The sequence below is a fragment of the Thamnophis elegans genome, chromosome 1, assembly GCF_009769535.1.
Source record: "Thamnophis elegans isolate rThaEle1 chromosome 1, rThaEle1.pri, whole genome shotgun sequence".
NCBI classification, from domain to species: domain Eukaryota; kingdom Metazoa; phylum Chordata; class Lepidosauria; order Squamata; family Colubridae; genus Thamnophis; species Thamnophis elegans.
Window position 1 is genome coordinate 152,274,933 of NC_045541.1, and position 19,451 is coordinate 152,294,383.

At 39.0% G+C, this 19,451-nt stretch overlaps 1 protein-coding gene across 1 annotated transcript in view; it reads right to left on the bottom strand.

Moving 5' to 3' along the window:
* The window catches only part of BRF1 (BRF1 RNA polymerase III transcription initiation factor subunit), a 214,012-nt gene that overhangs the window by 36,723 nt on the left and 157,838 nt on the right, over positions 1 to 19,451 (bottom strand). Inside the window, 4 exon segments of the mRNA XM_032235340.1 lie at positions 108 to 364; positions 9,670 to 9,725; positions 10,290 to 10,371; positions 10,800 to 10,861. Of these exon segments, the coding sequence (XP_032091231.1) occupies positions 108 to 364; positions 9,670 to 9,725; positions 10,290 to 10,371; positions 10,800 to 10,861 (457 nt within the window).

Sequence of the window (19,451 nt, forward strand, 5' to 3'; positions counted from 1 at the left end):
CATAACACAATAAAATGAACACTATTGCAATGTCAAAGAAACATTAACAATCCATCAGTTCTAGATGTACTGGCTACAATGCAAATTTCAATAAATAACTGTGGTACCTTTTCCCCACTGGGTTTACCGAATTGGCCACATTCCGATTCACAAGAGACTTTCTCCTTGATAACTTCTTGGTGCTGGTGCTGTCATCAGTGGTATCATCATCTTTCTTTGGTGTGCTACCTCCTTTGCTGTTGAGGTCCCTTAACACATTATAATTAATTTTACTTGAAATCTTCTTCTGTTCCAACATTTTTTCAATTGCCTCTCCTGCTGTGCTGGCCTGGATTAGCTCCCGTTTCTTTGCAGACTTCTTCGGCTAAATTAAAACATAATGAATAGGAGTTTTAGGGGACAATCAGAATAATCTTGCTGAAATCAGTGAATGGGCTACAACTATATCATTTTCAGATGATGTCACAGTGAATAGGGAGTATAAGTGATTAGTTATAATAATGGTTTCTCAAAATTTTAATATGATATTAACAATTCTTTGTAGAACCACACTGTATGGATCCAGAGCTGGATACTTGAATAGGATCTTGTGAATTTTCTTTCCTTTAAAAATGATGCACTGAAATCAGTTTTGTTTTGAATGGCCACCAATGTATGTATCATGTATGAATGATAAATGTAGGTCTAAAAATGTAGGCTAAAATATGTTTTCCTTCGGCATGTCAAGTCCCATTTTTAAGAGTTTTGTTTTGTTTTGAATGGCTGACAATGTACTATATACCAATTCTAAGAAGTAGGCATTGGTAAGAAGAAATTGGTAAGTAGGCATTGATAAGAGGATTGGTAAGAGTAGACTCTGGAAATAAAATGTAATTGTTATCCAAATTTGAACTATTAGGCCCACGGAAAGGGACAACTGAGTTGGGAATCTAATTTTTCTTTAATTTTAGATCATAATGAAACAACTAAATGAGAATGTACTACTGCAGTGCTTCCAGTTTCAGCCCTGAATTGTTTATGATAATGATCACATAGCTTATTTGTTTTGACTGGCTCTCTTCCAATAAAGGGAGAGGAGTGATATTAAGTTTCAATAGAAGAAAATATATCTAGCTCAGGGTGGAATTATGAAAGAGTGACTCTGGAGTACTGACTCCACAATGCTACATCTGTAACTCTTATAAAGAAGTTCAGAAGTTGTTTCTTTAAATAGCTTTTTCTTTTTAAAGTTTTGTATACCTTTTATTTTTCAAGTTCATTTTCTGTACTTTTTTCTTTTACTCATTTAAAAATTTCTAATAAAATTATATTAAAACAGATAGCATAATTTGATATTTATTAGTTATTATATGTAAGCCAACCATAAAACCTTTACTTTTGCCAATATTATTGCACCTGTATGAAGGGTTTTTTTTTTTATAAATGAGATGATCTACCTGCCTGGGCCTAATTCATACTATACTCCCTTGTGTTCAATAGTTCATGTGATGATCTATATCCCTCTGCATCCCTATATGCAGGGGGTACTCCTGCATATAAAAACATGGAAACCTGCTGATGTGAGCTATGGAAACTTTTTATTGGTTGTGTGAATTGGCCTGAGATACCGACTGCAATTCTCCTATTGTATCTAAAGCAAACCCAGTTATTTCCCCAGAGGTATTATTTACACAGCCTTGAATTGATTATATTTAGCATTTATAGTCCAACCTGTGTGCTAAAGTCTTGAGATGGATAGCAGCTCCCAAATGATTCCATTCAAACAATCTGATTATGACAGTGTGGATTAGTGTCAATGTTAAGCATTGTGTCAGTTTAACTTTTACACCAAAAGTCAGACCAGACTAGACTTAATTCTTAATACTCATAAATCAGCAGTCAGTATCCTGTCACCATCAAAGCTCTCTTTGCAAAAAAACACACAAACACACACACACACACACACACACATACACACAAACCCCTCTCTAGCAAAAAATCAATAGTGTGGTTTTCTACCATTTTGAGGTGGTAATTGTATAAAAACTGCAAGGTAAACAGTAAAGTATGCCTAAAATAATTGGAAATGAAAGAAAATACACTTTACAAATAGAAGAATATCTCAAAATCTTCACTTCATCTAAAGGCATGATGCAAATCATATTCTCAATCAGTCTACTGCAGGTAGCAGCATCCTGAAAACAATGGCCTTGTTCTTTAAAGAAGTCAATCCCTACACCATGAAGTTTTTTTTTTTAAAGGATGGGCCTAATTCATATCTATCAGCTTGGAAAAAATAGAGTATGTGAAAATTTAGATGCTATAAGTAAATTTAAATATTTTGAGCCTCAATGTTTTTAGTGATTTATATTTATTATAACATAACTCTCTCTGCATTGTTATAAGGGTTCATGTAAAGAAAAACTAAATTGTTACAGTGAAGATGAGGCGTAGAGGGCAGTTTTTTAACTACACATTCTACTACACACATTTATTTATTTGTAACCTCATTTTATTTACTGTTCCAAGAGACATCAGGAGGTTCACAGAATAAAGCATTTTGCAAATCATGACATAAAGCTTTCTTAAACTATTAATAAAAATAGGCTTTTCCACTTAAAGGAAAGAAAATCTATAAAACAATAACATTGCCTCTATTGCCCCTGTTATCACCTTGGGCAACATGAGCAGATACTCAGATTTCAAAAAATATACAAAATAAAAGTGACCTTTTATGATACGATAGTAGAAGTCCATATTTCTGAGATGAGTTAATTCTACAGAAACAGACCAGCCATCAAACAGGCCTCCCTCAATGCTTCTCCAATATATCCAAGGTAGGGTTGGGATTCAAAAAATTTTACTACTGGATCTGTGGATGTGGCTTGGTGGGCGTGGCACTGCAAAATCCCCATTCCCTCCCGATCAGCTGGGAGTCAGGAGAGAATAGATGGGGGCGGGGACAGTCAGAGATGGTATTTACCGGTTCTCAGAACTACTCAAAACTACTCAAAATTCCTGCTACCGGTTCTCCAGAACTGATCAGAACCTGCTGAATACACCTCTGATCCAAGGGGATATCTGAACCAGCTTCTGCTTGAACCTATCCAGTGAAAGGAAGTCTATATCTCTTGGAGTATTTAGTTCCACTATCAGTTTTTTTTCCGAACAATTTGGGAGCTTTTCTAATTTGACTGGAATATTACTTTCTGTAATTTAAATCTATTATTTTGTGCTTGGAACTCTGGAAGGAAAGAGGTTTGGGCTTTCTTCTGTATGATATCAATCTGCCACTTTGTGAAACCCTATCTCTCTGGGATAGGCCAGTGGCAATGCCCTTAGAGATGGCTGTAGAAATCAGCCTTTCAGTACTTTCGGGAAGCAGCTCCAGTTCTTCCAACTCATTCTGCGATGGACCTGGAGCAGGAGGCCCTTGGGGTGCTAATCCAACAGAAACATGGTAATCTCTAGAACTGCACACCAATGGATCCCCCCATCATCCGCAATAGCCCTCGGGGAGGCCGAAGGGAAGGGAGAGATTCCCTGTCTTAGGTGCCCACCAGGCCTGACAAGAGAAACAAAGGAAGGGCTCAACACCCTGGGGGGAGAAGCAGATTGGAGAGAAGTGGGCCTAATGGGAGACCTGGTTCTACTGGGGGAGTCCGGCTTGGTGCCCTGGGCCTGCTTCTCAGCCCTAGCAATTCTCTTCTCCAGAGCCCACTGTCATCTCTGTTCATCTCTAACTGCGGCTCTGGAGGATCGCTGATCGGCAGTAGATTTGACAGCCGCAGCTCTGGTCCTGGGCCTGTCATAATCCCTTTCTCTACTCTCACTTTGTGCCTCAGAGGAGCCTGTGGAAGCTCAGGTCTAGCTGCAGCCATTGCAGCTACTCACGTGCTCTGCGCAAGCTGGACTGCAGAGAAGAATTGGCCCAGTGAGTTGCCTGCTGGCCCCGATTAATGGCCGTGATGCAGGGCTGAAGCGGCCGCCACTAGGCGTCAGAAAATGGCTGCCTCCACATGGCTGATGTAAAATGGCTGCCCGAGTCACTGATCGTACTGCCGACTGTCACTGCCGCCGGAGCCTGACTTCCAAGGGCCGCAGCTCGAGCTCTCCAGCTGTAGCTTTGAACGTTAGGCTAGAAGCAAGGGTGAGTTCCAGAACATCGGAAAAGCCGCAATGAGTCGTTTTAAATTAAGCGGCTCGTTAGTGGAACCTCCGATTAGCTGCTGGCGCTGAAAAAACTTGGTTTGGGTCTTTGAAGCCACGGCGTGCTTCCTCCTCCAAGAGGCAGACTCAGCGGAGCCGTGCCTCTCTCAGCCATCTCTGCGCTCCCTCACAGCTGTCCAGCGGAGCCTGTCACCTCCGCTGGCCCGGGGATCAGACAGGGATCCTCACCCCACGAGGAAGGAGGAAATGCGTAACTGGCTCTTCTGCCTCAAGTGAGACAGAAACGACTGTCCCTTGGGGCAACAGCTAGTTAATTTTGAATTTGGATTTAAAGTAATCAATTAGTCAAATTAATTTTGTAACGAATTTTCTATGAATTTAAGATTTCCTACCTAAGAGCCAAAGCAGTGCTTGGACCAAAAGACTGAGAGGAAACTGGGAGCCAATGAGGAATAGTGGAATGTTAAAGAAAATTCCCTCAGTCTATGGACCAATCAGACTGTGACTATACCCACGTGTAACCTCTCCCTTGACTCTACAGGAAAATAGATTCCTTACCTCCCGTGATTTGAAAAATGTAGTTCTATTGTTTTGTTTGCAGCCACATCATACTGCTGGCTTGTACTCAGTTTGCAATCAAGTACTTTGCCAAGAAAGTAATCCATTTTAAATGGGTTCACTCAATTCACTGAACTAAATAGTAACCAAATGGGTTGGGTTTTCACAGTGCATTATTCCACAACAAAAACCAACCAAGCTTACAAATAAAGCTGCTATATCGTTAAATGACTTGATTAAGAATGTTACATAAATAAATACAAGGATGGCTATATAGATATAGATATAGATATAGATATAGATATAGATATAGAGATAGAGATAGAGATAGAGATAGAGATAGAGATAGAGATAGAGATAGAGATAGAGATAGATAGATAGATAGATAGATAGATAGATAGATAGATAGATAGATATTGTGTAGTTCCATGTAACAAACTCATTTCTGTCTTATGTTGTATCTTCAAATGAATCTCCACACAGAACACATGAGCTACAATCTGGTTGTGAAGGTATAAGGGTTATACCTGAACCTGGGTTGTCACCTACAATCTGTTGACTCACCCTAACAAACTGTGAACATTAAAAACTGGCATTCCAACAATTAATTAGGCTGTACACTTGAAATACAATATGGACTTGTAGGTGAAAAATGTGATTTTAGTTTTAGCTTGGTAATAAACAAATTCTCGGATCCCAATGTACTTACAAAGATCCTATTCTTAAATTTCTAGATATATGATTTTCACAATGTAGACTTAGTTAGTGTTTCTTGGGATGTTAGTAAAAAATAATTATGTTAAACATGTCCTGTGCTTCCAGACGATCCTTCCTTCCCCTTCTTCATGCTAAAAAGTGATAGCCTTTTAGTTTGCAATTCTCAACTAGGAAAGTCCACACACTCTTCATTGGTTCTTCTAAATGCTGACGATTCCCCATGGCTCTGTTTCTTCATTTCTAAAATCTGGATTTGTCCCAGTTTGCAGAAGAATTATTTCCAAGTGGTGCTTTTTATAAAAATGTCAGTATAAAATAAATCATGTTATTGCTACCCACAGACACACAAGCATAGAAGGAAAACTTACTGCAAATCTTTGTTCTGCTGATCTCAATGGAAATATCAAACAGCACACTGCAGCCACTGCTGCAACATGAGACTCAAGGGATGCATAGACAGATCAAGTAAAAGTAAAGAACTATGTCCAAGGGCTCTCTGGGACTGCTATATTGTAGATCACTGGAAGCTGCCAGAAATGCATGTTGAAAATCTGCTGGAAAATGGGCCTGAATAAATGCAATCCCCTGAGAAATGATATGTGATACTCAAAGCAACTGCAATGTCAACTAGATGCATAATGCACTGAATGTAAATGCAGCAATAAAAATGGAGGAAGCCACTTTTAACAAATCAGTAATCGGGTTCAGTACTGTCTGTACTCTGACAGACAGTTTCTCTAAGTTATAGGTTCGTCTAAGTCAGTGATGGCGAACCTATGACACGCGTGTCAGTGCTGACACGCGTAGCCATTTGGGGTGACACGCACAGGATTTCATGCGATTCATCCTCGGCTCCTGCACGGCCGCTGAGGATGAAAGAATCTGTGCTGGAGGAACGGGAGGGGGGGGGGCAGGACGTGTGATCTCCCCCGCCCACACTCACTTACTGTATCGCCGCCGCCGCTTTCTGAGCGCAGGGGCTGCTGGTAAGGCGTGCATGCCGTGCGCACACATGTCATCAGCGCGGCGAGGGAGGACCCGCAGGAGAGGAGCGCGGGAACAGTGCGCGCCTCTCTCCAGTCAGGCCGGCACAGAGAGTCTACTCCTGGGACTGTCGGTTACGACCGCACCACAGCAGGGAACAGCGGAGTGCCAACGGGAACTGTGAGCGCCATTAGCAGCAACTATAAATTGCGCAAAATTATGTTTTTGTCGAAGTGACACACAACGCAGGTTATGCTCGATTTTTTGGCGATTTTTGACACACCACGCCAAAAAGGTTGCCCATCACTGGTCTAAGTTATCAAACAGGAATCATTTCTATTTGAAGATACTAGGAATCAAGCTTGGACTTTTTTTTTTACATGCAAAGTGTGTACTCTGCTGTTGAGCTCTAGTCTCTGCTGCTGAATACAAAAATTGCAGGTGTGATGGGGATGCTGCTAGGATTTTATGAGGAAATGAAAAATGCAAAAACAGCAACTACCTGGCAAAAATAATGCTGCCAGTTTTTCAAAGAAGTTACATCATTTCTGCATCTCTCCAGCTTTTTCATTTGCAAGACAGAACCCAGACCTTAGTGATGTTTCCCTCTCTCTATGCTACTAGGACTAGGGAAGCACAGTTTAGCAAGCCAAATTATGGATTTACTGAACATCAGGATATCAGAATTAAGGCAGCAAATTACTGTTTGCGCTAACAATGCATTATATCTTCATTGAGTTTTGGCAATCTATACCCTAGCACCATGATGGCGAACCTATGGCACGTGTGCCACAGGTGACATGCTGAGCCATTTCTGAGGGCACGCAAGGTGTTGCCCTGTCAACTCCAGCACGCATGTGTGCCTGGCCACCTGATTTTTGGCCTTGATTTTCAGCCATTTTTCGCCCTCCGGAGTCTTCCCTGAAGCCTCCTGAGAATGAAAAACCGCCCAACGTGCAAACCGGAAGTCTGTTCCCAAACTTCTGGTTTGTGCTTTGGGCTGGTTTTTGCCGTCCAGCCTCCAGAGGGAGAAAAACGGCTCAATGGGCAACCTGCTGCTTTTGGCATCCAAGGAGAAAAAGGTTTACTGTCACTGCCCTAGGATCATCTGAGGAGAGGCTGAAGAGCCAAGGTGGCACAGTGGTTAGAGTGCAGTACAACAGGCTACTACAGCTGACTGCTAGCTGCAGTTCAAATCTCACTATCTTGACTCAGCCTTCCAGCCTTCTGAGGTGAATAAAATGAGGACCCAGATTGTTGAGGGCAAGATGCTGACTCTGTAAACTGCTTAGAGAGGGCTGTAAAAGCACTATGAAGTGGTATGTAAGTGCTATTGCTATTGCTATCTCTCTCATAGATACTCACATTTAGATATATACAGTAGAAATGTTTTATTTAAAGGGATAATGTGATTAGTTTCATGATGGATTAACATAGAATAAAGTGGTAGCTTAAAAAAGAAGACTGGAATGTGTGGCTACTGCTAAGAAGAGGAAATCTACTTCCCAACCTTTCTTTCATAATTATTGGGATAGAGTTTGGATACATAATATTGTCACTACTGAAGAAAGGAGTGACTGTAACCCTGAACCTGCAACTGATTCAGATTGAAAGAGGACCTCAGCATATCAAGTAAAGGAGTGGGGCAATTTCAGAATGTAGTACAATGGACAGCTTTAATAACTGAAAACTCTTCCCTGACAATTTCTGTCCAAAAAAGAGAATGGAATTTCATTAATGGGAAGAGGAAACAAATAAACAACACAGGCTTCCCTGCTCTCTTATTAATGCAGATTAAAAACTACTTTCTGAAGTATAAATGTCTAACATAACTTCAACATATCTATTACAAATGTTTCTTCAATTTTTCAAAGATAAAACTGGTATGAAAATGGGTAACTACTAAAGTTCTTATTGTGTTTATCTGTTTGTACCCTCATGTTAGCCCAAAGAGTGCATTATGCCGCAATCATTTTTAAAGAATGCCTAAAGTAAGCATTAAAAATCCAGGGCCCATTGCTCCTGTGGAATTGAAATTTCCATGATGTTCAAATCAGTTTATTTGCAAATGTATGACTGTTGCAGGAGCCCCATGTTCACAGGATTATGATTTCCAACATTCCTTGCCAGTTTCCTTAAAAGCAAAATAAATAAGGAAGTCAGCAGGAAGTCAGAAGTCGCTCCTGCTCCCACTGCTTTTTGCCTGCCTGTATACACTACACTACACACACACACACACACACACACACACACACACACATAAATAAACACAGAGACACACACACTCCTCTTAGATGATCACAGGACTATCTAGCATTGGGGTTTTAAAAAAAAGTATGACCACCTCAAATTTCATTCCACTCAAATCAGACTGCACTAACTTTCTCTCAAAGGATAACCCAACAAGTCACAAGACTGGCTAGAAGCATTTACTTTTTTCTACCTATGGCAGCACTGAGTCATCACTGAGTAATTTCAATATTCTAAGCAGGGTCAGATGCAGTTAGAACCTCAGTGGGAGGTCATCAGAAAAAGACAGGGCTCTTGGTAGATTGGGAAATCAAGAAAAAAACCTGAAAAAGGTCATGCAAATGCACCTGTTAGCTCTGCTACCAAAACTGCATAGATGCAGTCCATAAAAATGGAGCTCAGGTTTGTCTAGCTATTTTTTTTTTTGTTAAGTAGGACAAAGAAGCTTTGGGATACTTATTTTAAAAATAAATAATTAAGAAAGTTTGGGTTACATATTATTTGCTTTCATGACATTAAAAGTATTACTGCAGTAAAAAAGCCCACATCTAACTAGAAGTTGATATATATTTATGCACTACACATAAAATACACTAATAATATATGTTAGTGACATGAGGATTTTAACAAGCATATATAAGATAGAATGCACAAAAAGATATGCTTCATATTTATTTTAAAAACATAGAGAGGAAAAATAAATTGTAATATTACAATCTTAATACAAGCAGTCTGTTCTGACAATAGCCAACAAATTGTACAAGGAAGCTCACTAGTTTCCCAGCAGCTGGTCTTCCAAAGCAGTTATACAAGCAATCAAGACAATGATCCCATGACTTTCATTTATTGGCCCAGCCCTTGTTTGAAGCCAGCCAAGCTGGTAAGATTGAGTTCTTATTTGAAAACACATTGGTGTTTACAATGAAATACTTTCTATAGGTCTTATCTGACAAAATTAAACATTGTTCAAATGTTTCTTTTGACATCATTGATTTAAAGAATAATATTTACCTTATGTTCTTTATAAATACCAAGCTCCTTTTCCTTTGCTATCCTTGCTTCTTTTTCTAAAAAAAAAAAAAAAAAAGGATAAAAGGCAAGTGTAAGCGGAATAATGTTTTAAAGAATCAGGGGGTTGGAGGTAGGGGTGGAGATGGGAGCAAACACAGACTTGATTTTTTCCGTTCTGTAGCAGTGTCAAATCTAGTTCAGTGTTCAGTAATGCTGTGTCACAGGTACCGTAATACCTCTGACTTACCCAAATGAAAACAATAGAGCTAAAAATGCCCAGCATTCATAGTTCTGAGGAGATCTTTCCTGAGGTTTGCAGTATTTTTATTTTATAAAATGGTAGAGATGGGGTACCTGTGCTAACTACAAGATAGCACACGCATGGCTTGTTTCTTTCTATTAAAGAATGTGTTTAAGTCTGGGCTGTCTTCTTAAAATAACGTAACTATGGTTTTCTTCAAACTGATCAATTACAGTTAATGTTTTGAGCCCTGTAAGTTTCTTTACTGCTTTTATTTACATTGTACGCCTTCCAGCCTAAGAAAGTTTTTTAAACACTGTTATAAACAAATAAAAAGCAAGCAAGACCCATCATAAAGATTTTTATTTATTTTGCTTACCCTTTTGTTCCTTGAGATAATCTGCATTTTCCTTCATCCACAGTTCTGCTTTTATCCTGGCTTCTGAATCATTAAGTATGTACTAGAGATAAAGAGTAAAAGTGTTAAGATTTCTGCAACAAATATATAGGAATTAGCACAATCACCTTCCTTATTGTGTCCACCATTCTCCTCACCCAAACCAAAGGCAGCTCCTCTCTTTTATATTTAAAGTAAAAATACTGATTTTAGAAACAAAACAAATAATTCATTTCTACTTATTCTATTGCTAAATTGCACACCTATACTTTTCTCTGTAGATACATGCTTATTTATTACCAATCACCAGTTTCATTTAAATACAGAATTTTGTATTATTTTTTGTGTAGCACATGCAACTTCTGAACAGCATATAGAATAACATTTATTTTTTTCAATAGCACTTAAAAAAAAAACAACCTGTGATAATTTTGAACATATCCACATATGTATAAAAACAATTATGAGAGTTGGGGGTGGAAAGATTCTTACCATATCTATTTCACTGTCATCAATTCCACTTAGATCTAATTCACCATCTCCAGTATTTTCATCTAAACAGAAGTAAGGCAAATTTTAATTACGGTATGCATTCATTCCAAATCAACTCCGATTCAATTTCTGGCTTTAATCATCTCAGAAATACAGTCTTTCTGATAACTGGTTTGCTAACAAAGCAATCATTCAGCATATGTGGCCCATCCATATTAAAAAAGGGAAGATAGGGGTTTTTCCCCCTTAACCACACTTTTCTCTAGTTATTGTTTCTTGCGGGAACACCGAAGTTAATTATTATGGAAAATAGGTACAAGGCTTGCCCCTCATCTCTTTAAGAACTGTTGTTAATATAATTCAGCGATAAACACTCAAATTAAATGTAAAGTGAAGAAATGAGAGGTTAGGAACTTTTAAATATCCCAAAGTCAAGGACATGCAATATCTAAATAGTTGCTGCATTCATCCATGTGAATGATGAATGCCATTGAGTAGCTGGACTAATCATCATAACATCTGTTTTGTATGCATGAAGGTACACATGGGAAATTAGAGGGATAAGTAGGTAAAAGGCTAACAATTGGGGAGGTCACTTTGAGTGCTCCTCACCCTGCTAGTCTAAGCAGTCCACCCAAGATCCAGGAAAATGAATTACGGGTGCAAGTTAGAAACCAGCAGAGATTTCCATTCCATAATAGGGTGTAAAGGCAGCAGCTTCTCAGCACAGATGTCCAGCTGTCTGTCCTTTCTAAGCCCTGCTGTCTGCTCTTCTCTCTTACCTGCTGTTATTGTAAATAACAAGGGCACAAAGAGAAGATGATGTTTGATCTGGAGAAGAGATATAAGCCTCTCTTCTCCCACTCTGTGAAGACTCAGTCCCCAGTTTGCAATAAATACAATACAATAGCAGAGTTGGAAGGCACCTTGGAGGACTTCTAGTCCAACCACCTGCCTAGGCAGGAAACCCTATAATGTTTCAGACAAATGGCTATCCAACATCTACAATCTACAATCTGTCCTGAAAAATGCCCCAATCAGGCAAGTGAATGAAGGGGAAAAAGCCTCCTCTTGCATCATTGCCTATTGTTACTGAGTCTTATTAATCTTGAGAAAGACATGTTTCAAAACTGCACTACTGTAGTTTTACTGTCAAGAAATATCATAATGCTGTACAGATACAACCTAGCCTTGAGGGACAGGAAGCAGAAACTCTGGATATTCAGTGCATTTTGAAGAAGTGGCTGCAAACTAAAGTGATGGATTGGAACAGATAGGTAACAATAAATAAAGAAATGAGTACCAAAACCTGAAGAGGTTAACTTGCTTAGGATTCCATAAAACCTTCAGTAATTAGTCTGTGACTGTGTTTTCAACTACCCAACAATATTCTAATATTTATATTATCTGAAACATTTTGCACACATATCTCCTGAGGTATACACAGATGATACACATTTTCTGCAGGCAATTTTATGGTAATACATTGACTGAAATGCTTCTGGAAAAGGTTATTAAAAGACATATTTTAGTCATGAGTTCATTGACAATTCAGCAAACGAAGTCTTGCACGGCAGTTATCTGCAGCTTTCTACTTCCCAGTTTTCACACACAAGTAGTAGTTTAAAAATCCTAGCAGTTATCAATTCAAAAAAGCAAAAATGTTTTTTCAGCAATTTAGTTAATATAGCTTTGTTGTTGACTTCACATAAATTGCCTTTGCATTTAGTAAGCACATAAATACAACCTGGGCTTCGCCCTTCAGAACACTTAAGCATGTGTTGTTCCAGGCAGTGCTATTAGGCCATTCCAGGTGGAATGTTTTGCATTATTCTTATGCCATGCAATTTGAGCTTGCAGATGGGTGAGGTCCCATTAAAAGGTAAGTGTTTATTTTTAGTTGAACTGATGGTGTCTAGACTGAGATACACATATCAAAAGCATCATCTCTTCATTTAATCTTTAAGTTGCAGCTTTTAAATAGTCTTTTAAAAAAAACTTAGATCAATTCATGCATCTACTGGGCAAGGGCAAACATAATGTAAAGTGCATGTTTGAATTTGGCAACCTATTTGTTTATTGAGCATTTAGTTTCGCCAAACTTCTCCTACAAGGCCAGGTTATTTGTTCATCCAGTCCAGTGCTGTCAGCTCTGAGCAACTGGTGAACATTGCTTGAGGAAAAAATGCTGAAGTCTTGGCTAGTAATTATTACATTTCTAAAATGCCATTTTACAGCAATCTGTTGCCAAATTTTGTGGTGCTGTCCAGAAATTTTCAAGGAAGTACATAAAAGGGGTTTGTGTCCATTTTAAACTTACACGTTATAGATGGCTCAACTCTACCAGAGAATCATAGCACAGTCTGTCATATGACCACCTGTCTGTATTTTTGAAAAACATAACAACTACAATGGGGACTGGATCTTCCATCATTAACCATTAAATGAGTCGTGCTCAGTTTTACGGGGGGGGGGGGGGGGAGGAGGTTGGTTACCATTGTTAAGCATATCACAAAGATATTAAGCGAATTCAGCTTCTAGCTTTGCTTGTTGGAAGCCGCCTGGGAAGGTCACAAATGACAATCATGTCACCCTGGGATGCTACAACCATCCACGCTAGTTGCAAAGCACTCGAATTTTTATCACGTGACTGTCATATAAGTTCAAGAACCAGTCATAAGTCACCTTTTAGCACCATCTTAACTTTTAACACTCATTCAGCAAATGCTTGTAAGTCGAGGACTACCTTATATCAAATTTAAAAAACTTTTTTTTCTGTGTGAAGCATCACCCAATTGAATGGAACAGTTTGTTTTACACTTCAAATGGTGGTTTTAGCTTGGGAGTACATTAAAAAGTTTGGATTCAAAATGTTTTGTTAATGCCATTACTGCTCATATATTTAATGATTTTCTGTTCAGATTGTATTATAAATTACATTTTGTCTGCAGTTTTTGAAAGGGGACTAGAATCTGTACTCCAGAGTCTGGAGAAGCTGCACATGATTCTGTGGTCTCAGTTGGGTTCCATGTTTCAAACCACAATTAATCTTGGTTAAGTGCCTTGAATGTAGATCTTTAAGAACAAAGGAAGTAAATTGGAAGATGAGATCCAACATGTTTTCCAGCACTCTCAAAAACTGAGAGGGAGCCCACAATGATCCATCTTTTCATTTTCTATCTTATTCTGTCATAAATGATATATTTGTATGATAAATTCCTACACACACATATGCAGCTTTGAACCATAGTGGACATGACCCGCCATATAGAATAAATACTCTCAAATATATTCTGGAAATTTCATTAAAAAGAAAAGTACCTGGTACATAAGAATGTAAAACTGGTCTGTAAACGAGACCATTTCCATGATTAGCAGATGCATTTTTGTATCAACATTTTAATTTAAACTTGTCTTGGAATTTGTGTCAATTGTTTCCTCTGTCAACATCAAGAGACAGAGAACTCATTTACCAACTGATGAATTGCAGAACAAGGAACTGATCCGAAATAAGCACAACCTTAACTCAGGAGAGGGAGGACGACATGGGAGTAATTGAAGGCTACTGGTCCTGTCTACAAATAGCCACTCTTCATTTCATCTGGCAGCCATTTATTAAGTGAAAAGAGTACATGGGGCTTTCAAGTAACCCCAATTTTTTTGTCCTCTGTAAACAAAGAAGTTGGACTATTAAATCAACATCCACTATAAGGGTAAAATCTGAGAAAGAAGAACAGCTGTTCTAACGGAACCACAGTAAACTCTATTGCAATAAAGAAAACAAGATAATCTGTCTTAACTGCCAAGAGGGCCATCTATGGTCCATAAAGCACCTTGTTCTAGAAGTAGAGAGGAAAATTGATCCCCATTCTTGGCTCCTTTTTTCAAGTGAAATATACAATGACATCCTCTTTCCAGTTAAACAAATATTCTAAATAATATTCTCTTCAATAACTCCCATGAAATGCAATGTCTACTATCCTTTTGGCCTGTGATCTTAAAAGAGTCTGGATTGTTTTGATGACACATTTTGCTTTCTTCTTTTGCTTCCCCCACCCCCATCCTTCCAGAACAAGCCAAAGCCTGCAACAGAGTTATGGATTGGGGGGGGGGGGTGTTTCGCCTGTTGGTTTTTTTTAAAAAAAGAGGTCCCGCTTTCGACTATTAATCCTGTAAGCAGATCAGAGAGTGCCTTTACAGTTAAGGAGCAACTCTCTTCCGTTTCTGCTCGTTTTAATCTCTCTGGTGGAACCAGCAGTTTCCGCAAGCTTTCGATCAAGTCTCCAACTCAATTATAGTCCTTGAAAGCGTCTGTCAGGCCCTTCATGCTATTATTGCTGCCTCCCTGTTCCAAAATCTACAGAAACTGAACATTAAGGGTGAACGAGAAAAGAAAGGATCTATTTATCAAAGACCGAGTCTGCAGTTTTATTCAGCAAAGCTCCAAGTTTTATATATTTTGCATATTTCATGCAGGCCTTGCAAAGATTTTTGCTGTGACCTTGCAGACAACCCTGGTCAGGATACATAATACCAGCCTATTAAATGAACCCCTGGTCAAATTCAATATAAAGGCAGTTTCACACATGCCTGGACTGGAAAAGCTGCACTGCTAACTACTGTTTTTGCTACAGCCTCATTCTTCCATCTCCTATCTCTTGCCTATGCGACACTGGTACAAAACAGACTCAAAATCACTTAATGGAAAAATGTCAATACTTAGCAAGGCTTCCTCATGTTCCAAGTATCAGGAAAATGGTCTCTTGGGAAGAAAAAAAATGAAAATCCTTTTCATTTGTTTACATCTTTGAGAATTACAGATGGTATATAAAGGAAGTCTTTGACTTATGACCATTCATTCAGAAACTTTCGAAAGTTAAAACAGTGGTGCTGAAAAAAGAAGTTACAACTTGTCCTCAAACTTACAACTGTTGTAGCAACTCGGTGGTCACATGCTCAAAATCCAGACACTTTACAGCCCACCCACACTTCTGTCCACAGGGACATTTCAACCCACCTATCTTCCGAAGGTTGACTCAGCCGTCCATCCTTCCAAGGTCGGTAAAATGACGACCCAGTTTGTTGGAGGCAATATGCTGACTCTCTTAGAGAGGACTGTAAAGCAGTGTGAAGCTGTATAAGTACTATTGCTATTGCTATTCCCTCATCTATGCACTTTTAACACCCTGTCCTCTACAGCATCAACCACTCTAGCTGACTTTCTTGCTCCCACTGCTAACCAAGCCGACTGCTGGCCTCACAAGGTTTTCTTCCCCAGGGGATACACAGCAGTTTCCTTGCAAGACCTGTAGAAGATGGTCTTGTGTGGTCAGCACACGTTGTCAGCAGAGGGAGGGGGAAAGCAAAACCTGAGGCAGCATGGGCCTCATGGTGGCGAGAGCAGCTGTGGCTGAGACTGGACTGAAGCAGCTGTGGCTTCTAAGGGTGACAAGAAGTCCCCTTGCGCCTTGCTACAGGGCTGGGCTGGCGTTAGGCTTCATGGATGTAGGAGAGAGACTGGCAAGTCCGGGTAAGAATTAAATGAAGCATCAGTTTAGAATCATTACGTAACCACAAAAGTCCAACACCTCCCCACTACAAATGCTGTTAATGCTTATCTAGTTCTGTACAGATGCTAACCATTAGTCTGAGGAGATTCCTGTGCATAAGATGTAGTTATAAATCTAATTTAATTAGATTAAATTAATTTTAATTTTAATTTTAAATTAATCTAATTAATCATTTAATTAGAACCTTCATGTGTGGACCTGTTTTTTGTGTTTTTTTTTGTTTTTTTTTGCATCTGTCAATGCTGCACTGAGGCTCGAGGGCTTCTTGCAGTCCAGAACAAACCAAGATGCCCCTTTGCACTGTGCTACTCTGCCAGGCTGGAGTGGGCTTCATTCTCTGAAGGGCTTTGAACTCTGCTGCAATTCACAGGTCTTACAGCTCCAGAGCTGCAGTACACCAAAAAGCCACTGAGAGCAGTATATTTTTCCCCAACCTGCATGTGTTTGTGCCATACTGCAGCACGTGCATACATATACCCATGTGCATGCAGCTTGTGCCAATCCACCCAGGACCTACAGCAGCCCCTGCAGTACCCTGCCCTCTATCTGGCACTCCTTCCACTTTCCACTTAACAACCTGCACAGTGTGGAATTATGCAGCAGCAGAACTGCTGCCACTAAGTAATGAAGTTCTGTGACATCACACTTTAGGACTGCATAGTTTAGCAATGGAAGTTCTGGTTCCAGTTGTGATTGTACATTGAGTACTACCTGCAATTAGGCTAGCTGCTGCTATTCATTCTGTGGTTTTAGTTCCTAATGTTTAAAATAGAGTTTTGGTATGTTTTACTGTTCTTTGACAGACCTGGCATCAGAGGCCTAACTAGCCTCCCGCAGAGATTTTGCTGTCAACCAGAGAGGTCCTAAGACACCTTTCATCTCCTAATGGAAGACTGGCCTACCAGACTCCTTTCCCAGGGGAAGGCTCGCGGCACTAGAAGAGGTAGAAATGTAAGCTTCAAAAAAATAAAATGGGAATAAGAAAGTGAGAATCCTTCCAGAGGTCCTTGTAATGATAGAGACAGCTCTTGGGCAATTTTTTATTTCCCTGTGGGAAAAGCACTAGTTCACTTACAAAGTCTTCTATACAGGCTTGCACAGAGCCTTAAATACTTATTGGCTAATCACAGAATCACAGACAGCATTAACTGGAAGGGACCTTCCAACTCCCTGCACAATGCACAGCATGGGAATGATCTCCTATTTTCCGATCCTCTTACTTCTTTTCTGTATTCATTCGCTCTTCTCAGCACCAATAAAAAAGACATTAAAAAAGTATGGATCTGCTACTAACCAGCCCACCGAGCAACAAGAAAGCAATTCTGGAGAGATATTTGGAAGAACTTCCTACTTTCTAATACTTCTCTAGCTCACTGGCAAGAAAGGAGGCCTACCAAGAAACAGCCTGGGGCGGGGACCTATTGATACTTTACCCTGTTCTGTTCTGTTATTTTCTTCTTTTGGTAAATAACTCTGGCAAATAACTTTGACGGACATGAAAAAGTTACCCAAACTAGTATTTCAGAACGTTCTAATTATTTACTATTTTATTTTTATTACTGGGTTGGCCCCTGAATGGCATCATTTGTCCAGCTTGAGATAGAGATGTACTGATGATACTGTACCCTGTTGATGAGTGACCTTATCTAGGAGCTTCATGTAGATGTTGAATAGAAGGGATGACAGAACCAAGCCCTAAGGCACCTCACATAAAAGATTGATAATAACACACACATACATGAATTGTGCTATATTTTATTCTGATGGTGATTTTATTGTTTTAATATTTTTTAATGGCACGTACTGTTATTTTACTTGTGGGTGGATTCTCTCTTTTTTGGCATGCCATGCAGAGCCTTGTTATATTTAAACAAACAAACAAATAAACCTAGGATATATGTATACATTATTTGGCTATAAACATTCAAGGAAAATACTGAATGGGGTATAGAAAACTAATATAAAATTACTAAAACAGTATTACTTCTACAATATTTCAACATATATTTTTTAAAAATCCAAAAATGAAAGTCTCTAACCACCAAGGAGAAAAATTTCAAACTATTTTTAAAATCAATAGATATATAACAATAGATATATAACGACTATTAATTTTTACACAGTGAATTAGACCTTGCACATATGAAATTATATTAATCAGTAATTACATTATATCAATCAAGAAACAGTTCAAAGGCTGAGAATGAACAAAGTATCTTCAATGCATGACTTTAAGCTCCATAAAAAAAAACTCCAGGCAATGCCTGCTGAAACCTTTAAAGTCCAAATCCAAGAACTTGATGTAGGAGATGACCAGGCTGAGCCCAAGGGAGGAATCAAACACATCATAAGTCAAATGCCCCTGCACACCCACAGCAGATCTAAGTCCAGATCACCTTGAATGCCTCTCTTTACAGATATTTAACCAGAAGTCACATATTACATCTGTTTTGTAATCCCTGCACTAGCTCCTCTTAGCTTTCAAGTACATTTTAATATGCTAGCTTTATCCTATAAAGCCTTCTATCACTTGGCACTCGTTCACTGTAGGAGCACATTTCCCCATTATAACTAGCCCAATCACTTTGTGCCAGGAGAAACAACTGGCTGTCCCCATTTCTGGAGAAGATTAGAAAGGCTGAAGCCTATAAGCATTTTTCCATGATAAAGCCAACCCTCTAGAATAGTTTCCTGCTCAAGGATTACCTGTCTTCAACATGTTCTGCTTTCCAGAAAAAGTTGAAAGCAGCTCTTTATCAGAGGGCCTTTGAGGTTTGATGTCATGCATTGTTTCCAGTGTTTTAATATATTTGTAATATTTTTTTGATTATTTTGCTTTGCCCATTATTTTGAGCTGCCACATCTTCTATGATTAATAAATTAATAAAAACAACTGGCCATATAATCAGCATGTCATGGAATAAACTGTCAAACAAACTCGCTTAAATGGGATATTTATTTGTGACATCAGTCTCATCTAGAGAAAACTGCAATATACTATATCTATAGCATTTCCAGAAGCCATTACATAAATTACTTCATCAAAAAAATGAGATTGCTCATGTTTACTTAAAATAATTAC